The 27,663-nt window shown below is 42.9% G+C and overlaps 2 protein-coding genes across 3 annotated transcripts in view; one reads left to right on the top strand and one right to left on the bottom strand.

Annotated features, from left to right (window-relative positions):
- Nucleotides 1-403: 403 nt before the first annotated feature.
- On the bottom strand, nucleotides 404-7,241 carry LOC118319002 (magnesium transporter protein 1). Its single transcript, XM_035649035.2, has 10 exons — nucleotides 7,066-7,241; nucleotides 5,574-5,743; nucleotides 5,384-5,501; nucleotides 4,907-5,047; nucleotides 4,596-4,736; nucleotides 4,097-4,186; nucleotides 3,954-4,017; nucleotides 3,658-3,732; nucleotides 1,278-1,368; nucleotides 404-1,107 (listed from the first exon to the last, which is right to left on the bottom strand). Exons 1-10 carry the CDS (start codon nucleotides 7,144-7,146, stop codon nucleotides 1,092-1,094), a joined length of 987 nt encoding a protein of 328 aa, XP_035504928.1. The 5' UTR covers nucleotides 7,147-7,241; the 3' UTR covers nucleotides 404-1,091.
- A 2,210-nt stretch (nucleotides 7,242-9,451) lies between these two features.
- The window catches only part of fbxo38 (F-box protein 38), a 25,983-nt gene continuing 7,771 nt past the window's right edge, over nucleotides 9,452-27,663 (top strand). Inside the window, exons 1-16 of one of the 2 annotated variants that reach the window (XM_035649025.1) lie at nucleotides 9,452-9,610; nucleotides 11,282-11,508; nucleotides 11,889-12,022; nucleotides 13,475-13,638; nucleotides 18,182-18,347; nucleotides 19,043-19,318; nucleotides 19,468-19,561; nucleotides 19,710-19,840; nucleotides 21,844-22,014; nucleotides 22,553-22,695; nucleotides 24,342-24,534; nucleotides 24,932-25,141; nucleotides 25,256-25,417; nucleotides 25,798-25,989; nucleotides 26,757-26,857; nucleotides 27,098-27,200. In XM_035649025.1, the coding sequence (XP_035504918.1) occupies nucleotides 11,375-11,508; nucleotides 11,889-12,022; nucleotides 13,475-13,638; nucleotides 18,182-18,347; nucleotides 19,043-19,318; nucleotides 19,468-19,561; nucleotides 19,710-19,840; nucleotides 21,844-22,014; nucleotides 22,553-22,695; nucleotides 24,342-24,534; nucleotides 24,932-25,141; nucleotides 25,256-25,417; nucleotides 25,798-25,989; nucleotides 26,757-26,857; nucleotides 27,098-27,200 (2,374 nt within the window). In that variant the 5' untranslated portion in view covers nucleotides 9,452-9,610; nucleotides 11,282-11,374. Of the gene's footprint in view, nucleotides 9,611-11,281; nucleotides 11,509-11,888; nucleotides 12,023-13,474; nucleotides 13,639-18,181; nucleotides 18,348-19,042; nucleotides 19,319-19,467; nucleotides 19,562-19,709; nucleotides 19,841-21,843; nucleotides 22,015-22,552; nucleotides 22,696-24,341; nucleotides 24,535-24,931; nucleotides 25,142-25,255; nucleotides 25,418-25,797; nucleotides 26,371-26,756; nucleotides 26,858-27,097; nucleotides 27,201-27,663 lie in introns of both variants that reach the window. The other variant, XM_035649024.1, reaches the window with a different exon arrangement.

Raw genomic sequence — 27,663 nt, 5'->3', positions numbered from 1 at the left:
GTGCCTTTGTCGTTAGGTTGGTTAGATGAGGGGTGGTGGTTGGTCAGAGATAGTATAAGAATGTCAGAGTCCACCAATCAGGGGCAGAGTAGGGCGGGCCATGCCTTCTTTTGCCATCTTGTGACTTAATTAAACCATATTCAGGCTCAGTCTGCACACCTTCTCTCCATCAACTAAGACTCCATGGGGCTTGTTAAATTTCATCATGATCGGATGTGATTTAAGTGTTGGAGCAGATTATATATTTCTAATACCCTCAGAAATCATGCCACTGGCCCTGAATGCTTACATATAGATGTCAGTACATTGAGATCATGAAGCCATGATATTCAACCTTCATGCTGAAATACACGTTGATGTATCCACAGGTCTTGTGAGTACAGGGAAGAGACAAACACAGAGCGGCAGTTAAGGCACTTTAATATCAGAAATATTCAAATATTTTCACCTGCTACATCCTGATAAGGCAACCCAAACACTTTTAGCACTTAAATGTTTTAACAACAGAATCCGAAGTTCTCTCTGGGACGACAGACATTCTTCTTCATGTTAGTGTGAACATTTCACAACTGCAGATGAACAAATGATGGAAGAACACAGGTTTACTGTACCACACACGTGTGAAAACCAACACGCTGTGACAAGTGACTTCATAAATAGAAATTACATTTTTTTAGTTGTTGAAAAATTAGCAGCTAACACCACTTTCTTTCATTTTTACAAATGTCTCATAGAAAACATTCACCCGTCCATTCACAAATACTTAATAATATTCAATTCCAAATCCTGTAGGTTTATCATAATATCGACTGCCACACACACACATAAATCAAGCCTCACTATGGTCCCAACAGTTTAAAACATACACAATGGAATTTGTACAATTATTACCAATAATTACCAATTATCCAATTCAAGGTACGTGTATGTGTGTGTGTGTGTGTGTGTGTGTATGTGTGCGCGCACACTGGAGAGGAGGGTTGTGTTAGGAAGGCACAGTGTGCGTCTGTGTGGACTCGACACATCTGAACACATCATGGCGTTGACGTGGCGTTCCTCTTGTTGATCCTCCTGTTCTCACGTGGTCCGCTCTAAGTCATCAGGAAGCTGCAACACGCAACAATAACAGGAAATTATTAATAGTAACAACTCAAACGACTTTGATTTAAAGAGCACCTTTCAAGGTTCCCTGAGGCCACATTACAGAATAAGAAATAAATTAGACATTGTATCACCCGTTCACTGCACAGTAGAACAAAATCTACTGTATACTGTACCTGTATGGGTATCCATGGTACTTTGCTCTGAAGATAGACAACAGCCAGCTGAAGAACAGCATCACCAGACCAATACCTGCTACACACATTACTAACACACACACACACACACAAACACAGACACACAGTGTCATACATGTCCCAGTTCAGACGAATTATACTGTACTTTTCATTTCAACATCAGTAACAGACTCTCAGAAGACATTCTGTTCAGGTGGTTGGCCTTCACCTTTTTAAAATCAAAATTGGTCAAGGTGCTCAAAGACAAAACTTTGAATGTACGTCTCAAGTAGCGATGAAATCACTTCTTCTTCGCTGCTCTGTAAACAGTAATCGCCAGTGTCAGTACAGCACGGTTGCTGTATCGGAGCGACAAAGAAAAAGTGATTTCCAGGAGTGTAGCGTTAATGTTAGCCAGAACTAACAAAAATGTGGCAATTTTCACACTGGAAAGTTCATTTTTTTTCTGGGTTTAGTCTGTTTCTTTCACAGTAACGGTACAAAACAACAATACAACGTGAAATATCTTCAAAGTGCTCACATTTATTCTTGCTAATGCTACTGTTGGGGTTGTGAATCTTTATTGGCAATAGTACCCAGCCCCACGCACAAGGCATCATTAATATGATGTGATAACAATTTATCAGTAATGGCTATCAAAATTTAATAAGATACAAAGTTACCTCGGGTAACCACCCTTCAAAGCAAGGGAAATTATAGAAAATCCACTGATTCAGTCTCATTAACAATTTACTAACTATCACTTTGGGATTCTGATTCATAATTTAAAAGAAAACAACAATATCTAATTCAATAAATGTAAATACACTGAACAAAATTATAAATGCAACACTTTTGTTTTTGCCCCCATTTTTCATGAGCTGAACTCAAAGATCTAAGACTTTTTGTATGTACACAGAAGACTTATTTCTCTCAAATATTGTTCACAAATCTGTGTAAATCTGTTAGTGAGCACGACATAATCCATCCACCTCACAAGTGTGGCATATCAAGATGCTGATTTGACAGCATGATTATTGCACAGGTGTGCCTTAGGCTGGCCACAATAAAAGGCCACTCGAAAATGTGCACTTTTACTGTATTGGTGGGGTCCAGGGGTCCGAAAACCAGTCAGTATCGGGTGTGACCACCATTTGCCTCACGCAGTGCAACACATCTCCTTCACATTAGAGTTGATCAGGTTGTTGATTGTGGCCTTTGGAATGTTGGTCCACTCTTCAATGGCTGTGTGAAGTTGCTGGATATTGGCAGGACCTGGAACACGCTGTTGTATACGCCGATCCAGAGCATCCCAAACATGCTCAATGGGTGACATGTCCGGTGAGTATGCTGGCCATGCAAGAACTGGGATGTTTTCAGCTTCCAGGAATTGTGTACAGATCCTTGCGACATGGGGCCGTGCATTATCATGCTGCAACATGAGGTGATGTTCGTGGATGAATGGCACAACAATGGGCCTCAGGATCTCGTCACGGTATCTCTGTGCATTCAAAATGCCATCAATAAAATGCACCCGTGTTCATTGTCCATAACATACACCTGCCCATACCGTAACCCCACCGCCACCATGGGCCACTCGATCCACAACGTTGACATCAGCAAACCGCTCACCCACACATCGCCATACACAAACCGGGATTCATCCGTGAAGAGAACACCTCTCCAAAGTGCTAGACGCCATCGAATGTGAGCATTTGCCCACTCAAGTCGGCTACGACGACGAACTGCAGTCAGGTCGAGACCCCGATGAGGACGACGAGCGTGCAGATGAGCTTCCCTGAGACGGTTTCTGACAGTTTGTGCAGAAATTCTTTGGTTATGCAAACCGATTGTTGAGCAGCTGTCCGGGTGGCTGGTCTCAGACGATGTTGGAAGTGAAGATGCTGGATATGGAGGTCCTGGGCTGGTGTGGTTACACGTGGTCTGTGGTTGTGAGGCCGGTTGGATGTACTGCCAAATTCTCTGAAACGCCTTTGGAGACGGCTTATGGTAGAGAAATGAACATTCAATTCACGGGCAACAGCTCTGGTGGACATTCCTGCCGTCAGCATGCCAATTGCACGCTCCCTCAAAACTTGCGACATCTGTGGCATTGTGCTGTGATAAAACTGCACATTTCAGAGTGGCCTTTTATTGTGGCCAGCCTAAGGCACACCTGTGAGGTGGATGGATTATCCTGTGCTCACTAACACAGATTTAGACAGATTTGTGAACAATATTTGAGAGAAATAAGCCTTTTGTGTACATACAAAAAGTCTTAGATCTTTGAGTTCAGCTCAAGAAAAATGGGGGCAAAAACAAAAGTGTTGTGTTTATAATTTTGTCCAGTGTATATACAGGTCTGAGTGTGTGCGCATACTTTTCCTCTTTCCAATGTCTATGTCAGAAGTGGCAGCCTCACACAGCAGCACAATTCCCATGGTAACAGCAGCATCTGATAATGAAGTCAAGGTTTAGACTGAAGAAATGCATGATGTCATTCTACTCAGAAGAACCACTCTAATGGTCAGGAAGTTAGAGGGAGTGATCTCACTTCTGAGAGTCTAGTCTTCTCCATCTTGCTAACAGTTGTCAATAAAAAGGGCCGACATTAGTAACCACATCAATAACAATCTGAGAAGAGTGACAGTGGTGGTTTGGTCAGCGGAAGGATACTGAAGAGGAGGACGATGTGGGTCTCAGCCACAAACTGGGCCTGACTGCTGCCATGGATGTAGCTCTGACAACAGAGAAAACATTATTGTGAAAATTAGTTCACACATGAGAACACATTGAAAGCTTGTGTGTCTGTGACATACCACTTGTCCGGTGCTCGGGTTCTTGTGAGCATAAGGTGGTCCTCTGATGTGGTTCCACATCTGGCCGGAGGTCATGATCAGGACAAAGCACTGAGAGGCAATACAAAGAGATCTTCATTAGAAACTGAAATATGACATGAGGACACTCCTCTCCTCAGAGCAGCTGGTTTTACTTTCTGGCTCATTTCAGAAGGAAATGAAACACTTCTGCTTTGGTGCAAATCAAAGTGATAAAAGGTGGAATGGAGAGGATGGAGGAGAAACCAGGAGACCAGATGTGACATGAGGAGCTGGACAGGCCTGTAGAACAGCATCAACCAGCAGCAGCACCAGTATCTGCAGCAGCTACTGGTGTGCATGTTTCTGCTCAAACTCTCAGTGACTGTGTGTGTGACTGTGTGTGTGTGTGTGTGTGTGTGTGTGTGTGTGTGTGTGTGTGTGTGTGTGTGTGTGTGTGTGTGTGTGTGTGTGTGTGTGTGTGTGTGTGTGTTATCGTCACCAGTGCAGAGAAGGCCCAGACGTTCTTGTTAAAGAGAAACTCCAGGTTGTGTCTTCGTAGATAAGCCAGTCCTCCAATCACAGCCAGGAGGAAGCCCAGCAGCAGAGGCCCGGCGTAGTTTGGAGGACGAATGACACGGATCTGAAACAGACACATGATGTGATTCTCATCTTCCTCTGGAATAGGATATGCTCAGTCTGTTTTTGGCTTCTCTGCTGCAGTTAGATTCTTTGTCTCTCAATGGGACATTTGAGTTCAGATTGTGTTGAGTTATTGGTCAGATGTACCAAGATGTGTTTACTGATGTGTACCTGGATGTCGGTTCTGTCGGCGACCCATCTCGCCAGCTGCTCCGCTGCAAAGCCTCGGACCTGCAGCTCATAGGTGTCAGACTTGCGAGCTTTCCCTTTGGATGGGAAGTGGAGGAAGGTTGGGGCAGAATTCATATTCAGCTGCAACCCAAACAGTCAGAACATTCAATATGCAATTTTAATAGTAATTTATCAACATTCCATCTCAGTAACTGTCAGGGGAGTTGTTCTTATATCATTGATATTGTGATGGGGTGCATATTGAATGAGATGAGAATGTTTTGTGTTAGCAGTCATCATGCATGTGTCATCTGTAGCCTGAGACGGTGTGGCTCCTTTGTGAGCAGCTCCCTCAGTGTCACATCAAACTAAACAACTGAGGCTCACCCATGGACTCACCACCAGGAAGATCAGACATTCTCATCAAACAACTGAGTTCAAAGTAAACTTCATGTTCTAAACAAGAAGCTGTCTCACCATTTGAAAGACGTCGGATCCTTCGTCAAAGTCCACAGATGCAAAGAAGATTTTGTTAGTGAAGGCAGAGGAATAACGCCAGGAGTTAGCCAGCACCTGGAACTCCTCGTCCGCTTGTCTGAAATGAAAAGATTCAGTTGACTTGTTGCACCACAATAAGAAGATGTTCCCACTGGCTCCTGCCTCTCACCTGCACACCCCACACTGCCTCTGAGGCTGCAGGGCAGTGAACATGATGACCACCGAGTAGTTCCTGGGAGGAGCCTTCACAAAACGACGGAACTTGTCTCCGTTCAGCCTGATGACCGAACGTTTCGAGGTCCACTCCATCATCTGACTCACCTTCTCTGACAGCAGAGTCTACACACACACACAGACAGAAACAGTAGAAATATGTTCATGTTAGCAGTGTTTTAAAAGTGACAGATCCAAAAATGACCGACTGTGTTCAGCACCACAGGGGAAAATAGTTCCATACCATAAAGCAATAAACAGCTGTCAATATGTTGTTCAAACGCTCTGAACAATAAGGTTTAAGTTTTATACTGCAGTGCGCTGTCGGGTCTGTGTTACATTTCTGGCTGAAATAATCCAGGGCCGTGCCTCTGATGTTTCTGTCACTGCCCATGTTCCTTGGTCTTTGTGCCCATTGGCGGTGGAATCGAAGCACAAGTTACAGATATATACATATATATATATGTACAGAGAGAGTGAGAACTTAATTATGTATTCTTTAGCTTTTTTCAAGACTCGTCTGAACAGGAACAGATCAATGAATCTTAATATCTGGAATAAAAAAAAAAAAACATGACTGTCGTGAGTTTATAATATGAAGAATTGTAAAAAAAAAAAAAAATTCTTAAGGCTGTAAAGTCAGAAAGTGAAAAGTAGTAAAGAAGTAGTACACTCTCTTCCAGGAACCACAGGAAACACATCACTTTCTTCTGGGTGAGCCTGACCCCTGACCCCCCACAGGGTCTGACATCCACCAGTCTCACAAAGTCCTCTCGGAAACACTGAACCCTACAGAGGAGTCTACAAAAGGAAGTTACATGCGGATCTTTGTGACGGTGTAATCCTAATCTTGTCTAGAGCACCAAAATGGCACGGTCTCATCAGAACCACGGTCTCAGCAGAACCAGGTCTCATCAGAGTCTCATCAGAACCAGGAGTCATCAGTCTCATCAGAACCAGGTCTCATCAGAACCAGATCTCATCAGAACCAGGTCTCAGTAGAGTCTCATCAGAACCAGGTCTCATCAGAACCAGGTCTCATCAGAACTAGATCTCGTCAGAACCAGGTCTCATCAGAACTAGATCTCGTCAGAACCAGATCTCATCAGAACCAGGTCTCAGTAGAGTCTCATCAGAACCAGGTCTCATCAGAACCAGATCTCATCAGAACCAGGTCTCATCTGAGTCTCATCAGAACCAGATCTCATCAGAGTCTCATCAGATCCAGATCTCATCAGAACCAGGTCTCATCAGAGTCTCATCAGAAACAAATCTCATCAGAACCAGGTCTCATCAGTCTCATCAGAACCAGTATAGAAGCAGTAGCAGGACTTAGTGACGTTATCAGCCACATTGGCTGGTATTAGCACTGTTAGCTTAGCTCCCAGAGAAACTTAGCTAGCGGCGGTTCTCCGCTCGTATGTCTGCGGGTAGTAAAGACGCGTTACCTCCTTCTTCTTCTGGCCGTCGACGAGCTCATGGTTGAAGACGAAGAGAAGAAAAAACGAAATTAAAAGTTTCCCAAACATCTTGCGACAGTGCTGAGAGATCGCACCATGTCTTACTACTGCGCCTCCTGTCAACTCACTATTGGTCAGCTGTCAGCCAATCACAGCCAGCCTCCACTCAGCTGCTGCTTTTTTTCTACTAAACTTTATTCATACAGGTCACAGGACAGCGTGACGAGGCCTGTGGGAGGGGCTACAAACAGGAAGCACTAGGGTCACTTGATGAGTAACCAGATAAATACAAGCTGTTCTATCTGTGTAGACCACCCGGAAACTGTTTTGCACCTTTTTTGGCATTGTTCACACACCAGAAAATTCTGGCAGAACTTTAGTAGATTTATCATTGACCAAATTTATCAAGATTTAATATGGAAGAATGTGGTATTTTGTTTTTTCAAAAATCAAAGAGAAAAGAAAAACTTTATTATAAATCTGTTTATTCTGATGGCAAAACTTCATGTTCTTAAGTGTAAGTTCAGCAGTAAAAAAACTAACTTCGCTGTTTTCCTCCATGAGATTAAAAATTTTATTAATTTCCTTTTCTAAATCCAGCAACAAAAAGGCTTTGAAAACCTTCAACATGTGGACCTTTAAATATTCTTTTTAAAATATAGGCTACGCCTGTGTTATTTTTGTATACGTTTTTGTATATGCCTTTGTATGATACTCTGTATACTATGTACTTTTTCATTTGCAATAAAGATTTGGAAAAATAAATAAATACATTTTAAAAATATATTTAAAAAAAAGGAGTAACCACTTGACGTCCAAAAATGTGTGTCATGCCTCGGGTTGGGTTGAACATATTACGGATTATTTCCAGTAGCTTATTGCATAGAAAAGTTGGAAGCTAATGTAATGGTGGAGGGAAGATACAGAGGCTGAGAATGAGGAACAATTACAACTAAATGAAAATAGCAATATATATATAAGGATATAACAAGTGCTAAATTCACAAAGGCAGAACTGAATCAGACGAAGAAGCTGAAAAGAAGCTGGAGAGATCTGATATGTAAGCCAGAAAAAGATCGTACAGACCCAGGGAATCATAGACCTATTGTTTTGAACCCCTAATATATACAAAATGATGGAGGGATTGGTCAATGAAAGAGTTATAGTATCACATAGAAAGCAAAGCTTATGTGGATTCAGAAGAGGCAGAAAAACAATGGACCCAGTTATATGTTTAGAATATGAAATAAGTAAAGTGCAGAGGCTTAATCTGTGATGTGGAAAGAAGGGTTATTAATGAAACTGAATAAATGGGGCATGACAGGACCAGCGTATAGATGGATCAAAGAGTTCTTGTATGGGCAATCAGTTGAGGTAAAAGTAGGAAGTACCATTCTAGAAACATGGAACGCCTCAAGGAAGTATAGTGAGTCCCTTGTTATTTTCTATTATGATAAATTATTCTTTTTTTAATTTAGGAAATGTTTGATTTTCTCTTTTTGTAGTTGACGGGGCAATTTGGAACAGAGGTAATATTTTGGAATTTATTGTAAAGAAACTACAAGAGGCTATTACAAATAGAGGACTGGTCATTTAAATGTGGATTTAAATCCTCAGAAGACAAAGCAAAGACAACGTTCTTTACAAGAAAATAATGATTTAAAACTTTAGAATGAAGAATTCGAGAGAGTGAGACAGTTTAAGTCATTTATATTGTGGTTGGAGGAAAGAATTGCGCATGCACAGTACATATTCAGAAAATAATTGACATATGTAAGAAAGTATGAGATATCATGAGGTTTTTGAACGGGGGATACCAAGAGTGGCACTAACAGCCATTTACACAGGATTAATAAGATAAGTATTAGATTGTCGGAAATCCGTTGGAAAGGTTTTACAATATTCAATATCAATGTTCAGGTGACATCAGAACAACCCCAGATCAGCATTACACTGACGCGGGAGAAAGGTCACTGGGTTCATCAACACCGGACACACTGAGACCATGTTAGGAAGCGGAGAAGAGAGTCTTACATCCACGATACTTCCTTACCCTGTAGTAGAGCTCACACTGCTTAGCAAAAAGGAACAACCATAGAAAACAACACGTTTATGAGTAATAATGAACTATATTTAGAATATATTCCACAGTTTTGTTCAGATTTATATGGATGCTTTCAAAAAACAGGACTTTCATTCATAGTTCCAGAGTTTAGTTTCAGAATTTGGAAAAGAGGTATTATTCATGATAATAATAATACATTTGAACAGTATATGCTATAATTAGATTGCCTGATGCATACTCCTTACCAGGTGGTGGCGGTAATGCACCATTACGTTGTTTGCCAACCGCCGATTAAAGTCCACGAAGAAGCAGTAGCAGCAGCAGAAGAAGAAGAAGAAGAACATCAACAACAGTCCGAGCCGACGAGCGGATGCACACAACTCCACACAGAACAGTTCGCCGTGTTCCGAGTCAGCCGTGGAGCTGCCTCTCGCACGGGATGGACACGCAGTGACGCCACAGCGGAAGGTACGTTCGCGTCACCGCCATGGACCCGCGCATTTTCGCCCGGCGTGTCTTTGTGTGCAGTGCTAGCCGGGGCTATGCTAGCTGAGCTAGCGTTGACAAAGCGGGCTGAAGTTTTTCAGCGTGGAAACTGTGACGCGTTTCTCCAGCCGAGTGAGGGGCGACGTTTGAATGTGGGAGTAAAAAGAAGTGAGCTTGTCTGGTCCCACGACGTGTGTCATGATGACAACACACATTGAGCGGTTCACACATGTTCGATCCGTGTTCACACCTGCACCTGTGGCCTGAAAGACGAGCACGTGTGCACTGTGACGTGGCTGACAGTAAACTTATATATAAATATATATATATTATGTATACATATTTATCCTCCGTGCTGGTGTGTTGACGTTAAGGACACACCAGGGGCCCGGGGCCTGTACTACACACCCAGTGTCATGACTTCCTTAAAAAACAATTCCCTCTGAGCCACTGGGGCCAAAAACGATAGGTCAGTGTCACGTCAGTCTTAACATTCTGCTTCAGGTTTTCATAGGACATGTCTCATAGGACACATCCTCACCGACCTACTCACCACCTGCAGCCTACCTGTGTTGACGCTCCACCCAGTGCTCAACATACACAACTGCAGGTGGTCGACGTCCTGCAGGAACATAAAACACCCGGTGGGGCCGGAGACCTTTGGGGGCCGGAGACATTTGGGGGCCTGAGACCTCTGGGGGCCTGAGACCTCTGGGGGCCGGCCCCCGGGGCTGGAGACCTTTGGGGGCCTGAGGCACGTTTTTATTTGCCAATGGCAGTTTTCTGATTGATGACATCAGCAGCCGAAACAGTCTGATATCACTTCAGCTTCTCTTCGTCACAGTTTGATCATCGTAATAATAAAGGGCAAAAATATTCACTCAATAGTAAACTGAATAAATTCCTGTGCTAATTTTTCTTGAAATTATCTTCACACTCGTAACCCGACAGGGAAAACCTCAATCGTAGCTTTGTAGTTCAGGTTAAATGTTAAGTTGAATCAAACCAGATGAGGAGAACAGCTCCTGGGTTTGTTGAACTGGCTTCTGCTCCGTTCACCTGCTCACAGTCTCAGGTTGTTCTGTGGATTCAGTCTGATCCCACACTGACTCCATGGTGTTGACATCCAGACCATGTCTGAGCATGGTTCTGAATGACCCGTGTTTGAGCCCATTGTCCTGCTGCAGAATGAATCTGCCTCCTGATGAGACTGATGAGGAAGAAGAAGAAGAATCTAGCGTCTGAAGCTCTGTTTGAGACACCACAACAGAGAGAATTAAAAACAGTGTAGCAGAAACCAAGATGTTCCAACTCTTCTAATCTTTAGTGTAGGTCATGGTCTAAAAGCACTGGATTCTGCATTACCCATAATTCAATGAAAAATATATTTTCTGAGAGTCTCCCCGCCTGGTTAACATCATTGATTCAACCCATCAGTTTGTGTTAATACAGGCTTTCTGTCAAGAATGTGTCGGGGTTATTGTGACCCATGAGTGATCGTTGAGTGATAAACGTCCTCTTCCCTCCTCATTCACACAAACAGAATAAAGCAAAGACAGATGATGGCAGAGTGGTCACCCATGAATAGGCCACTGACAAGCTCACCCTGTCTCTCGATCCATTAACTTGTCTTCTTCTGTGATGTGTGTCTAGAACCGAGTTCATGTGTGAAGAATAAATCCTCCGGACTGCAGGAGGGAGGAGGCGCGTGTGGGTGTGTACAAGCCGGAGTAGTGACCAGTCCTCATGGGTCCAAGGAGGAAGGCCTCTAAACTCCAGCCTGTAGGGGGCAGTGGTGGAGGGGAGCTGCTCCCGAGTCCCAGTGAGACCAAGGACTACATCAACGAGCTGTCCCATGAAGTCCTCTGTCACATATTCAGGTACCCTTTACTTCATCAGAAACGTTATATAGGGATAGTACTCAACAGTATTTGTTTTCATTGTCATGCATTTTGCATCAGAACTAACACAAAGCTAAGCATGCTGTTGATATACAACAGTTTGTAAAGGAAATATCATGAACAATCATGTTACTTTTTGTCACTGATGCAAAAGTCATATAAAAATTAATTATTGCCATAATACTAATTTGAAACTTTGCAACAATGCTCTAATACATCCAGAGATTTCACACATACAATATTACATTATCACCTTTCCAATAGATGACGGATGTATGTCACCTTGTAAATCATGTACAATATTGTCACGTGAGTCCACCTGTTTTGACTCGAGTTAAGAATCTGGTTTTGTTCTGTAGGTACCTTCCCATGAAGGACATCGTGTGTATGGAGAGTCTGTCCAGGAAGCTGCGAGAGGCGGTGACGTTGTACCTGCGAGTGGTCAAAGGAGTGGATCTGTGTGCTGGTCGCTGGTGGGAGTACATGCCTTCAGGTGAGAGGCTCCAGTTCAACAGCTGCTGCTGCTAAGAGCTTAGCTCTCTTAGTTTAGCTCTTTTACCTTAGCTCTGATTGATTGTACAATAAATATAGACATTCATAAAATAGTTTATGAAATCATTTTTTAAATCCATAAATTTAAAGTTCTTCCTTATTTGATATTTTATGGACAAGAAAAAGAGGAATCGTAGAATCATTTACAAATTAAATATAAATCCACCATAAAGTAAAAATTAAATGGGGTTTACAAAACCATCATAAAACAGTCTGTTGTCCAGATTAATAGTAATCTATCACTAATTCACACACGTGAATTGATACAATAATAACAACAAGCAATATACCCGATATATATTGTCCTCGAAATTATTGCGATAAACAATATTAATATTAATTTTGCTCCTGAATCACGTGATCGTGCAGTATAGGCCTATTAGTTACTGCACCCTTCTCATACACAATTTCTGTTGCTACCCAGAGAAATGCTATCTAAACCGAAGATTAAAAAACAAATCACTTGTTCCTTATGACGCATTTGCTCTTAAAGGGAGAAATCACTGATGACAGAGTCAAAGTTAAGCACAAATTAAACATAAGGTAAAGATTCTTGGCAGTGCACACTATATTATCTCACACATCTGCCTCCCCATCTGATCAGATGGGAGCTGCATTATGCACTCGCAGTGCAGTGGCACCAGCGACCCAACCATCTGCTGAGCCACAGCAGTGAGTAAAGTGGCCACAAGCAGCAGGTCTCTGTGGTTCAGGCGGTGGACGGGGTTCTGTTGGAGTCTGACACCACCTCTGACAGAGCAGCTGACAGGAGAGAATTCATTCTTGTCAACACGGTGGATACTATTCAGGTCAATGAAAATAATCAACTTCATGTTCGTCAATTGTTTGATAAGTCGATAACGTAATTATTGCGATACAGCAATTTCCATCTTACACTGTGACGGATGAGAACAATCCAATCATTTGTGTAGCTGTGTTTATACATCACTGTAAATGGGATGAAGATCTGATCCAGAGCTGCAGACAAATTTAAACACAAACACAGACATTTATCTTTTTGGTAGAAGCTCGTCCTGATTTCAGTTGGGAGGGACAGAGCTGAGAACACAGGCGATCAGTCTTCCAGAGGTGCTCAACTTGTGCTCTGGTGTTGGGTTGTAGATGAGCACCTGAGTGTTGTGGTGCATGTGAGCTGCAGCAGGAGCCACTGAAGCAGTGTTGTTGACTAGCTGCAGCAATCTATCAGAAGAGAAACCATTTAGACCAGTTTACATCGTATGTATATTCATTATTATTTCACCGGTACACTGAGTGTGAAACTGGGATATGGAGCAGCTTTTATTGCACCATAAATAGAAATGCTGCAAACCCTCAGCTCTGAGTTGCTCATATTGAGAGAGTCAATAATGTTTTAGTGTGCTTTGTGTTTTAGGGTTTACAGACAGCAGCTTTCTTCTTCTTTTGAAGAAGATGCCAGATTTGGAGCAGCTGTATGGCCTCCACCCTCGATACCTGGACCGGAGAAGAGTTCGAGGCTACGAGGCTTTCAGCATACCAGGGGTCCTGGAGGCTCTCCAGGCCTGTCCCAACCTGCTGGTCAGTGTGCCCTGTAACTATGATATCCTACAGATCTATGAACATGCAGCTTTGTTTGAAGTGAAATGACCTCCTGTAGTGTTGGGTTGAATTACACATTGTGTGGCCTGTAGAGTCCGTCGTAGTGAGAGGCTGAACCAAGTGTTAAATTCAGCCAGTGCCTCTTATTCAGCTAACCTGCTGTAACAAACATATGTCAACAGAAGAACTAGGTTAATGGTGAACTGTACCAGTACATCCACGTAGGTACTGGGGAACAAAAAGGTGGTAACAGTTCTTTAAAATAACTTTCTGGTTACTTGACTTTGTACCTATTCTGGTTTTACAAGGTATGTATGACCTACTGAAATCATAAGCTGGATATTTGGGAGACATGTATTCTATAACAGTTATGGAACTAAAAGGTCTCTCAGTAGAGCGCATACATTCTATCAATTAAGTGGCACCAAAATGCGCATACTCAAACGTTTCTCATAACAGTTCCCTTAATATGCCTGTTTTTTTTAAAATCAAGATCCATGTATTATTCCTTGAGAAATTGGTGAAAACGTTGATCGCCCTATCTTGCAATGTTAATGAAAGTGATTAAAAAAAGATTGGATCCCTTTGTCCCGATTTCAGTTTGGTGGCAAACCAGCCAACAAACAAACTGACGGGGTGAAAAAACATAACCTCCCAAAGATCTTCTAGTGTTGCTATTATTTAACTACTTGTTACCTTTTATTTTTTTTACAGGGTATGTAGGACCTACTGAGCTACAATCTGACGGTCTCAATCTCTCCGTTAGGAAACAAGTGATTGTGAATCAGTTTCACCTGTTTTGGTGCAAATCAAAGTGACAACAGGCGCAACGGAGGCAAAGCAAGTGTAACAGTCTGTGTATCGGTGGACTTGTGCTGGATGTGTCCTCTAATGTCATTGATGCAGGAACAATGGACTGTTTATTCTGTTAGACAATCGACAGCACACAATATTAACAAGTGTGTTAAACTGGGCATACACGTATGATGCCGTTTTTGCCCCGATTTCTGAGTCGTCTCACGTTCCGATAAATTTCTGACATGCTTTGGCTTCACATCGCAGGCGATTTACTCGGACAGTTTGAGTTGGAGTTTAACAACAGCATTTCTGACTTGTCAGAAATTTTGGTCGGCCGTCCTTAGCCTCTCGCACAGTTGAAGCAGAGCCACGAGTCGATTCTTCCAACTCTGTGCCTTTTTCCTTAATGCGCCTGTTCAATAAATGAAATGTATTATTATTATAAGTGGCAAACTATTAATAAATAGTATATTAAATATAATAAATAGTCAGTTTGTTGGTGCGTATCACTAGTATGGAGTAGGGATCGACCGATATGGATTTTTTAGGGCCGATGCCGATACTGCTTTTTTTTCATCAGCCTTAGCCATTGACTGATACGGACTGCCGATTTTCTTGAGCCGATATTTGGAGCCGATACTACTTTTGCTCCCTTAATTTACATCATAAAAATTACACAATGATGATAACAAATGTTACGAGCCTCAATTTAAAAAAAGGAACATTTATTGAACTTAAAAAAACAATATTTAACAAATAGTAAAAACAGGTGAGGTAGAACAAGAACACTGCGCTCTGATATCACTGCGATGGCAACTCCACCCCGCTCTAAGTAGGGAGACACACACACACACACACACACACACACACACACACACACACACACACACACACACACACACACACACACACACACACACACACACACACACACACACACCACCTTTCAGTGCATGCAAACTCCTGGGTACCCAGATTACACTCGTCCAAACCTCAGCCAGGTGGTCGCTAAATAAAACTCCCACAAACACCACGGAACCACGGAACAGCGTTGGCATTACTTAATCCTATGACCAGTGTTTGTAACAGCTACCGTATGAATACATATAGCCACAATGGCAAGCAGTTTTATAGACGAGTAATTCGGCATTCCCGTTTAGTTGCAAGCAAAGCACATATAGAGCATGCATTTGGCATTCGTGTTTCCACTTTCAAAGTGTATGGCAATATTTCAGCTAAGTTAAACAGTTAAAAGATGCTTTGAAAGTTTAAAACTTACTGTTGGGGAGGGGCAATGCATGGTCTGCACGTGAACTGCAGCGTCTCCAGCAACACGGAGCTGCCTGTGTACGCGTGTCTGTAAATGATGCCGCTAAAAACTAGCGGCGAACGTAGCAGCTGCGCATCGGCCAATGCCGATACACGTGAAAAACGCAAACATCGGCCGATATTATCGGCCGGCCGATATATCAGTCGATCACTAGTATGGAGGGTCCCTTCGCTGCTGAACGGTTATTGTTTGGAATATAATAATTTATGTTAATTGGACATATAGTGCTTAATGAGTCCTTTTTTTTTGAGGTGTCTGCACACAGATTTTGCACGTTTCTGTCCTGTCAGTGTTCTTCTTCTGTGGTGAACACAAACTTCTCTTCCTCAGAGGAGCTTTCCGCAGGAGCCGACGGCCATTTCACATGCACAGTGTGGGCAGTCAGGTCATGGCTGACGGTCGAACCGCACAGTGTGAGCACATCAATTCTGAGCTTTGGCTTCACATCGCAGGCAATTTACTCGGACAGTTGGAGTTGGAGTTTAACAACAGCATTTCTAAAACCGCACAGTGTATGTCCAGCTTTAGGCAACCGAACGCATCCACATCTCCAGCTCAGGGGCTTTTTCCTTTAGCTTTTAGACCAACAAAACACGTTTCTTCATTCTGGTGTTAACAAGCATGGGATCTGTACGTGTGATCGTATAGTGGCAGGATTATGTATCATATTCTATTGCACTGACAATAGCAATCCTAAATTTAATTGAAGATTTTACCAATACATAGCAAACAAAAGAGTTTTTTTTGTGTGTCCTATACAATACAACAAATCAAAACCCCCACAACCACAACAACACAATGTGGAACCAACGTTTGACAGACCTGGTAGAAAGTCAGCAAGTGTATGGCTAGCTAACTAGCGTTAGCTCCACATGCTACTAAGAGTATTACATATGGATTAAGTTACTATTTCCACATGGATGTGTCTGTAACTTTTAATGTACATGCTAGTAGTGCGTACAATCGAAACACGCACTATCACGTGTTGCAGAAATAATGTTAAAGCAAAACATGGAAACATTAAGAGCAACGTTGCTCTCTTGCACCCGCCTCCAGCTCAGGAGCATTTTCCTTTAGCTGAGGCAGGAAGCAACTCTGACACTGCAGTTGCACGTTTAACCCACCAAGTGGCTCAAAAACTGCTCGCACATAAATTTTTTTAGAAATTCATAATATGGTCATTTCTAACTCCTCACACAAGACAACTCCCTAAAAGAGAATAGTTTTACAGACAGCTGCTCTCTCCTTCTCCTCCCTGACTGATTCTTCTCTAGTTCTGTTCTGTTAGTGTCCTAGTCACTACTGGTAACATGAGGTGGAACCTGCAGCCCCGTCAGGTAGAACAGGTCGTGCAGCTCCTCCAGGATGACACATCCATGCGAGCAGTCACAAGAAGCACAACCAGGTAACCAGGAGACCAGACGTGACATGAGGAGCTGGACAGGCCTGTAGAAGAGCATCAACCAGCAGCAGAGTATCTGCTCCTTTGTGAGATGAGGAACAGGAGGAGTCCTACAACATGACCTACAGCACTTATGGTGGTTTGGCCATTTCTGGAGATCCATCATCCAGAATAGTCACTAGAAAATACCTGTGAATGGGCCAGTGCTGCGTTATGCCATCAAAACTTTGCTCTGTGTTGCAGCCACCATTTTTTCATAAATGACTGATGCCATGCCACTATAGCTCAGTAGGCCATAAGTGCACTGTAACAACAGCCTAGGTGCCCAGTAATTACAAATTAACTCTAGTTCTTTGTAAAAGTTCAAATTGTTATCCTCTTATTCCAAAACGTCACCTTACCCCCGGTAACTACATGTATGTTTTCATATGTACTGCCCCTTTTTGATAAAGCTGTCTGATGTTATAAGGTTAAGAAAGGTGATTATTATTATTGGTATATTATTATGTTATTAAAACTAGAGGCAGTTTGGGCTTAATTTTGTAATTTCTTTTTTAAATTTACACTAATACTCCTAATCACATTTTAGGAGATGTTTTTGCACATTTCTTCATAATTTTTGAGTATTTTATTGTTTAACTAATGAATGTTACTGTTTGTATTTGCTTTAACTGCATGTTATGGATTCGTCAGTGGATGGAGGTTTGTACTGAGCTCAGTGGTGACCTGCCTGCCCATGGTCAGTCAGAAACTAACAGTTAGTATGTTAATGAGAGAAGAGAGAGTGCAAGGCAAAGAGCACTAAATAAATTTTGGTTAAGGGAACTGCAATTTTGTTAATTATGGTGGGACAAATTATACTACGCTGGGCCGCCACAGTCCTGGTAATTAATGGCAAACACCGGATTCATTACAACAAAGCAATCTCTGTCCACTGAGAAGATGTGGTTGAATTAAAAAGCTCGTACATTTCTGTTTCGATGTCATGCCAGGGTGTGGAGACCTCCCATCTGGAGCTGGTAGAAGCCATATGGAACTATATGCCCCAAGTTCACATCCTGGGGAAGTTCCGCAACCGCAACGGAGCTTTTCCCATTCCTGCCGAGAACAAACTGACCATCCCCATCACTGCAAAGATTCAGACCCTACATCTCGTGGGTGAGTGGAACATCACACTGAGCTTACACAGAACAACTCACATACAACAGAGTCTTGTGATGAGACATCAGATTCCTCCCTGTCGGCTTTGGGGAGTAGATATGACTGTTGAGCCTCTGTCGGCCAGGAGGTATAGGTTCAATTTGGGGTAAAAAAGATTTTGTTTGTAAAGTAATATTCACAAATGATTCCAACTATTGTTAACCTGTAATACATGTAACCTGCTTTTTGTATTTGAGAAGAGAAACGGGTACAGAGCAGAAAACTGAAAAGCTGTGAGTGACCATAAGTTGAGTGACTGGACAAGTCCAGTCACATGGCCGATGATCACGTTGCCCCAAAATGTGTTGTAGATTTCCATGACGGATGAAGATGCTCTTCTGCGACCCAGGTGGATTGAATTATATCTAATGCTTTGTTAAATAGTGGTAAACATGTAATGTGCTGGAAACTGGTTGCGGCAGAACATTGGCTCTTACTTGAGCCCATACAACGTAATGTGGGGCACATGCCCTGTCACCACACTGCTGTAACAGTGGTGTTGGTTGAGCCCCATCAGTCTGTAGACTTGTAGGCAGGAGAACAAACGATTCTCTTAAGAAGGACTTAGGCCTTTGTACTCATCAGAACATTAACATGCACAAGAAGCATAATATGGGCCACCGTTACTGCGTTGACGTGTTTGTTTGTTGTAGGTGTGAACGTCCCAGAGATTCCCTGTGTATCCATGCTGCGCCACCTTTACCTGAAGTGGGTCCGTCTCACCAAACCACAGCCGTTTAAGGACTTCCTGTGTGTGAGCCTGAGAACCTTTGTCATGCGGAACTGCGCAGGGCCAACCAACTCGCTCAAATACGTTCCTCTGGTTACTGGGTTAGCATCAGCCCGGAACCTGGAGCAGCTGGAGCTGGTGAGAGTTCCCTTCCTGGGGGGGCTGATCCAACATGTGGTGGAAGACAGCTGGAGGTCAGGTGAGTGTTGATGAAGATGTATTACATATCATGTGCCTCCTTCTTTGTGCTCTGTTCATCTGAATGAGTCATTTTATAAATGCACCTTTTGATTGATAAAGTGTTAATAAGTAGTGTTTGCTCTCTGTCGTGCATATTTTTATTTCCAGGAGGGTTCCGGAACCTCCACACGATTGTGTTTGGAGCGTGTAAGAATGCTCTGGAAGTGGACCTGGGATACCTCATCATCACTGCTGCCCGCAGGTGCTGCGACAGTCACTTCCTAAACTAACTGAGAGATAAGATCCAGTGTTTGAGGGCTGTATATATTCACTGGAGTCTTGTTAACTTCTTACAGCACAATTAGTGGAGAACATACATTACTATGCTACATCATTTCTTTGTGTCACAGGCTTCACGAGCTGCGTATCCAGCCTTCACTGACTAAAGACGGGGTCTTCTCAGCTCTCAAAATGGCTGAACTGGAGTTTCCCCAGTTTGAAACACTTCACCTGGGATACGTGGATGAGTTCCTGCTGCAGTGTATGTTCATTTCTCTTCTTTACCCAATGAGCTCCATTTTTGATTTCCTTCCGCCAAGTAGATTATATGAATGGTTTGTTTGGTAGACCACTCAAAGCTATGGACAGATTTGCATGGAAGTATATCAAAGATAGGTCTCGGCCACGGTAGCATGTGATTGCATTTTGAGATCTGGATCTGGGAAAGTTATGAATGATTGTTCACCGTGGTGAGGAGGATTGCTCGGCCTGTGCTTTCTGAGTGCTTCTGTTTTTATACACTGCGTGCACAATTATAAGGCAAGTTGAATTTTTGAGGATTGATTTCATTATTTAACAATTACAGCGCTCTCGCTCAATCCAAATGTTAATAAAGCTTAAACCTGAATATTTAAGAAAGTAAAAGTGAAGTTTTGTCTTTCTTAAGAGAATATCTCAGTGTGCAGAATTATCAGGCAAATATAGGTGCGCAGAATTATTAGGAAACTAAATGAAAAATGAATATTTTCCCATCTCACTTGTTTATTTTCACCTGTTAAAGTGAAAATAATGAACAAACAACTCTAAATATACAAATAAACATTTCTAACATTTCCAAAAAAAAATCAGTGACCAATATAGCCACCCTTTCTTTTCAATAACCGTCACAAGCCTTCCATCCATGGAGTCTGTCAATTTCTTTATCTGTTGACGATCAACTTTTCGTGCAGCAGCAACCACAGCCTCCCAGACAATGTTCAGAGAGGTGTACTGTTTTCCTTCATGGTAAATCTCCCTTTTAAGAAGAGCCCACAAGTTCGCAATAGGGTTTAAGTCAGGTGAGGATGGGGGCCATGTCATTTTCCTGTCATCTTTAAGGCCTTTACTGGCAAGCCATGCAGTGGAGTACTTTGATGCATGTGATGGAGTGTTGTCCTGCATAAAAATCATGGTCTTCTTGAAAGATGCAGGCTTTTTTCTGTACCACTGCTTGAAGAAAGTGTCCTCTAATAACTGGCAGTAGTTCTGGGAGTTGATTTTTAGTCCATCTTCAACCCGAAAAGGTCCAACTAGCTCATCTTTAATGATACCAGCCCATACCAGAACCCCACCTCCACCTTGCTGGCGTCTGAATCGAAGTGGAGCTTTGTGCCCATTACTGATCCAGCCACGGGCCCATCCATCTGGTCCATCAAGAGTCACTCTCATTTCATCAGTCCATAAAACCTTTGAAAAATCTGTCTTCAGGTATTTCTTGGCCCAGTCTTGACGTTTCAGTTTATGTGTCTTGTTCAATGGTGGTCATTTTTCAGCCTTCCTTACCGTGGCCATGTCTCTGAGCACTGAACACCTTGTACTTCTGGGTACTCCAGGTAGGTTACAGTTCTGGAATATGCCAGCACTGGAGGACAATGAGTTCCTAGTAGCTTAACGCTCGACTCTTCGTAAATCTTTGGCAGTTAATTTGCGTCTTTTTTTCTCTACTCGTTTCTTTCGACCCTGTTGACTTTTTGCAACAAAACGTTTGATAGTTCTGTGATCACGCCGCCATAGCTTTGCAATGTCAAGCGTGCTGCATCCCTCTGAAAGATTTTTTACACTTGTTGACTTTTCAGAGTCAGTCAAATCTCTTTTTCGGCCCATTTTGCCTAGGGAAAAGAAGCTGCCTAATAATTATGCACACAGTGATATAGGGTGTTGATCTCCTTAGGGCACACCCTCCCTCATTACACAAATACACATCACCTGATTTGCTCAAATCCATTAAGCACTCAAGTTTATACAGGTTGGAGTTGGAAAATATACATAAAAATTATGATATGGTCAAAATACTCACTTGCCTAATAATTGTGCACGCAGTGTACATTCTACCTTTAGTTACTTATAATGCATCATGCAGTCTGACTGAACTGTCTTGGACATTTTGCTAAACTTTGTGACCAGTTTTTTCATCCCCGTAAATTGTGGCAATGTTTGAAAATCTCAAGTGTGCGGTAAAAATTCAACTTTTTGAATTGAGGGTGTGTGTGTGTGTTTTAAATTTAGGTAAGATGACTCATTCGGAGCTGGTGAAGTACGGTCTGGCTGATGTCATTGAAAACCCAGGCATCATTACTGATATTGGCATAAAGGTGGTGAACGAGGTGTTCACTAATATTAAATATCTGCTCATCTACAACTGTCCTCACCTGCATAACCCTCACCACTGGATCACAGGTAAACACACACTCCTCTCTTCGCCTAACTTGAGGCATACAATGCCTTTGTGTGAGGTTCAAGAGTTGGAGGGAATCGTCAATTAAACTCAGAGTCGATGGGTCAATCCCTGTGTGAATGATGTGTGATAGAAAAAAAAGGCATTGCAGCGTAGTTTGAATGTTTGTGTGAATGTGACTTGTATATGAAGGTAAATATGTTGCAAAATCCAAGTGCCTTTAGACTGGATGTGTGAACTTGTAGAATAAAAATTTAGAATCCAACTGTGCGATCTTGCAAGAATTATATTTTCTTAAATTTATAGATTTTATACATTGCCTGTGATATTTGTATGCACAAGTTTAGAAGTCTAGAAGCGCTTGCTTTTTGCAACATATTTACCTTCATAGCTGTAATGTAAGAGCTGTAAGTTATCAATAAGACTAACAAAGCTCTATACAAATACAGTTCATTTCCAATTGCGTCAATGTTCATGTCCATGTGTATGTTTATCCATATGACAGAGTGTACTGAATCTTCTGCCTGTTCCTGTGCTCAGATCAGTCCAGATGGAGCCGCCTCGTTGATCTGTCACTCGTTCGCTGTCATGCCATCAAACTGGAATCCTTCGCCCAGTTCATAGAGTCACTGCCCAGCCTGGAATTTATCTGTCTGGACCAGATGTTTAGAGAACCACCCAAGGTATACTGCATGTCCACGCACGCACGCACGCACGCACGCACGCACGCACGCACGCACGCACGCACGCACGCACACACACACACACACACACACACACACACACACACACACACACACACACACACACACACACACACACACACACACACACACACACACACACACACACACACACACACGCACGCACACACACACACAGGGACATGGGGGAGAGGTGGGTGGAATGAGGGGGAGAGAAGAGAATTTGGGAGGCAGGAACAGTTGTATAACCATTGTTAATTATTATTCTTTGTTGTTAATAATAATTTTCATTTTGTTATTACCTGCCATCTGCTGATTGTACAGTAGCTACATTTAGGACAGTAGGTCTAATCATTAGGTCCCAGGATGCAGTGTCAAGGGTCAACCATATTGTCAACCTCAGCCCAAAGAACAGTGTAGTAGTCTACACTGTTGTGGCAGAACATATGATTATTTGGAAAGAAAGTAGACCAGTCCTAGACGACCTATGGGCTCTGGCTGGTTTCAAAGTGGCAGACCAAAAATGTAAATTGGCAGTAAACCATTCAGTGTTTGATAAATAAGCAGTCCTCTGCTAATGCGATTGTGTAAATGTGTGTGCCATCTGCATAACTATGGTAAAATATTTTGTGGTTTTCCATAGTTAGTGGGAGCATTTAGAATTTGAACTCAAGAGATCCCAGAATCGAGCCTTGGGGAAGTCCATACCTCCCCTTTGTCTGCTCAGATGTAATTGCCTACAGACACAAATTAGTTCCTGACCTATCAAGTATCCTCCGCACCCTACGCTGGCTTCTGGTGGTGGCTCGAATCCCATTCAAGGCACTGATACTCACCTACCGAGCTGCGAATGGCTCAGTCTCCAGAACATGGTCAAACTTTACACCCCAGCTCGTCCACTCCGCTCTGCTGCTTCCAAACAGCTTGCTACTCCCTCACTGTGAGGGCTGGGCAGCCCCCGCTCATCTAAATCCTGTCTGATTTCAACTGTTCAGACAGAAAACTCACCTGTTCACACTACACCTTACTCCCTGAATCTATTATTTAAAATATATATATATATCTTAAATGAGCATTTTAATCTGTTTTTGCCTATTTGATAAATGTTAATGTCTCTTGATTCTTTCACCTTTTGGTATTATCTTCATGTTGAATGATCAGGAGCATCTGCTAAATGAATGTAATGTAAGGTAAAAGTAGAATTTTAACCAGAAACTCCCGTCCAGTTCTTCAGTCGGTCGACTAAGTGCTGGGGTTGACCCTGTCAAACACAGTACCGAGATACATTCATGCTGAGACTGAGATTCTGTTCTGTCTAAGTGGATGTCATTGAAGACTTGAGCAAGAGCAGTCTCTGGTTGTAACCCTCTCTGGAAGACATCAAAACAGAACTACATTCTCACACACATAGCAGAAAATGTCGTGTTCGATCCACATACTTCTGTTTCAAATCACAGGCCTACAAAATATTTTCAAGTACATGCAGGGTGCTCAAAGAATTGGCAGCAGTAGTGCTTATTACTGACTCATAATAAACAACAACAGACAAAGAACTCTTATTTCATGTGAATCATTGATGCCTCATACCTAATCTGCTTGATAAGGATGTTGCATGTGTGTTCTAGGGTTGTGCCAGGGTGGGCCTAAGTGCAGGAACTGGTATAGGCGTGTCCTCAGCACTGGTCAGCAACCAAAACTCCAACAATGACAATGAGAACAACAACAACAATCACCACCACAATAATGAGGCCAACCTGCCCCCTGCACCTCCACCTGTCAACAACAACAACAACAACCAAAGGCAGCAGCAGCACAACGGCAAGTTCCCCCTGCACCTGCAGCTGCTCTCACACATGCACTGAAGTCCAGACCTTTCCTGAAACTTCCCTAGAGGGGCAGTATGTGAGGAAAAAAAACTTTTCTCACTGAATGTTCCAGTGAACGCATGTGAGAAAAAGAGACGGAAATGTCTGTAGAAGTGTGCATGAAAGTGACTTCCTGCTGCTGAATCATCGTCATGTCCTTCCCAGATGCCGAAGAATGTTCTGTAGGAGTCAGTAACAGTGACATAAAAGCCCGATGCCATTACCAACTCACTGTGTTTTTGTTTAGTCGTGAAAGATGTCAGGAGTTCCTGAGAGCCTGTTATCATCAGATAAACAAATAGGACCAGTAACATCAAGTCAGTAGATATCTTTCTTATTTGTTTTCACAGCACCAGTAGAAGTAAATGGGATGGAAGATGAGGAGGAAGAAGAGGAGGAGGAGGAGGAGGAGGTGATCTTGGAAGAAGACAACATGGAGGCTGGGCCTCGGATAGAGCTGAAAGGAGCAGGAGGGGAGGTGAGAGTGGAAGAAGCTGCTGTGACTCCTGGGGTCAGTCGTCCAGCTGGAGCATCTCAACCACATGATGAAGAACGAGCAGGTTTGAGCTGCTTTTTGTTAAGACGTTTGCCTCTCCTACAATTTGTAGTAAGATTTTATCAATGAGAAATGTAATTCAATTAGATGTGCACTTGTGTGTCCTTTGCACCTCCAGGTCCCAGTGGTTTAGTCCAGCAGAGCACTGCTGGACCAGCTAGTGCTGTTGTTCCCAAGCCCCCACTGGTCATCTCCGACTCGGACAGTGAGGAAGAGGAAGGCCTGGTTTCAAGGCTAATGCCAGCTTCCTCTTTGCAGCAGACCACTTCCTGTACAGAAGGTGTTAGCACATCATACTGCAGAATAAAAACCCAACACTCACCATTGTAGCCAAGTTTCCATACAAATACTGTACAAGTGCAAACAAATTTCAAGATACTCTACAAAAGCAAATGCGTTTCCAAACTTTAGTAATGTTTCTTTGCTTTGTTGACATCAACAGCTGGTGGGGCTAATTCTCAAAATTCTGCCATTAAACCATCACCACCATTAATATCCTTGAACCTGTGTGTGTGTGTGTGTGTGTGTGTGTGTGTGTGTGTGTGTGTGTGTGTGTGTGTGTGTGTGTGTGTGTGTGTGTGTGTGTGTGTGTGTGTGTGTGTGTGTGTGTGTGTGTGTGTGTGTGTGTGTGTGTGTGTGTGTGTGTGTGTGTGTGTCCAGGTAAAGGAAAGACTCCTCTGCGGCGGAGCAACAATGTGGCTCTTCCTGTGTCAGCCTCAGTGGACCAATCAAAGGCTCCGGTGCCGGACATCAGCTGTGAGAAGAGCTGTCAGGTGACCAGTGAACAAATCAAGGCAGATATGAAGGCGGCTGCTGAGAACAGTAGGAGGACGAGCGTCAAAGGAATCACCGGTGAGGCCCGGGACACCGCTCAGAGGGCTGACAATGGGACACCTCAGAACTCTGGTAGTGCTGGGTCAGCAGCGAGGACTGGCTCTGTTGTCAGTGGAGCTGGGGCAGCCACATCCAGGCAGGTGGGTGGTTGTGGGAGGGTGGTGATGGGGATGAGCCATAGAACAACTACAACCACAGACAGAGTGGCAGGAATGGGCGTAGTGGGCCCCTGTGGAGCCCCCACTGGGGAGGCTGCTGCTGTGAACCACGCTTCCAGGAGACCACTGCTGACTGGACAGAGAGAGAGAGCTTCAGGCTCAGACCAGGACTTTGTTCCTAGACGACCTTTGACCCGCTCGTGCACTCGTATGTCCTCCGTGTCCCTGGTACCTGAGACAGGTAAGGCTGAAGTTACACACTTAATGTCTCCACTGACATGGGTATAAACATGTACTTTACTTTGACAGTAGGTGGCACTAGAACCATATATGAGCATTGGCATGTAGATGTCTAAGGGTCCAGTCTCTTGTCAAGCGTGTGACGTTGTGGCCAGATTGGGCAGTAAGTGTGTTTGTGAGTTACAACAGCACCACACTCAGGCCCTAATAATAATAATAGTTCCTAGTAGAACAGTCGGTGCTCATCAGGCCTACCATGTCTGCTGCATAGTTCAGACTAAAGGATACATGATTCCCTGCAACAGCTCCTAGTCCAGTTGCATTATGGGTAAAAATACACAATGTTTTGACAGTATTGTTTATATTTGTTCTGTTTATGTTTTGTAGATCTTTCAATACCCAGGCCTCGAATAGTGGTGAGGAGGAAACGAATGGCTGACAAATCAACTAGCACCTCAGACCCAGTAACTGAGGACGACCACGTACAGGTACGCACGCACACGCACACACACACACACACACACACACACACACACACACTGTGACATACAAGTCATTCATTTTCACTGTCTCCATGTGGGTGAACACACAACATAACAAACTTCATTGACTTGTGCTTTTCAAAGTAAAACATAATTTTATTGAGGAGTTCCATGTTGAGCTTTTAGGGTCAGTGTGTCTCTTGTGTTGCAAATGCTTGTGTCCTCTGTTTGCATGTGCTGGTGCAGATCTTGTCTCTGAAGAGTAAGAACCTGGTGGGCATCACTCTGACCAACTGTGGAATCACTGACCTGGTCCTCAAAGACTGTCCCAAGATGATGTTCATTCACGGTAACACACAAGGCCTCTGATATTGTTGGTACTAACATTTGTCAGAGGAAATGTTCCGTTGTTAACAAACACATGCTGAGATATCAGGCATATCAGTTTATCAAGAATAGTTTTGCATTACACATGGCATGTAGAAGAAACAAAAATAAAGCATTGGCAGTGGCCCCTATGTAGAATAGATGTATTTTTCCACAAATTGATTTTCATTTTTATTTTTTAATTGTGAAAGGTACAAATGTGTAATTTGTACTGAAGCGCTTTTCTGCCATGGCAGGAAAATAAAAACGGATCAGTATCAGTTTTATATCGTTATAACGGAAACTTTCGTGCTTGGGTTGAGGCGTTGTGAGATTCTGCTGTTATTGACCACAGTGGATGATATTGTGATAAGTGAACACTAGTGATGGGCACGAAATCTATTTTTAGAATGTAACGCATCTTTCTGCAGGAATAACGATGCACA

The sequence above is a fragment of the Scophthalmus maximus genome, chromosome 9 (genome assembly GCF_022379125.1).
Source record: "Scophthalmus maximus strain ysfricsl-2021 chromosome 9, ASM2237912v1, whole genome shotgun sequence".
Taxonomy (NCBI): Eukaryota; Metazoa; Chordata; class Actinopteri; order Pleuronectiformes; family Scophthalmidae; genus Scophthalmus; species Scophthalmus maximus.
The sequence above is the reverse complement of the archived record's forward strand: the minus strand, read 5'-3'. Positions and strand labels throughout refer to the sequence as shown.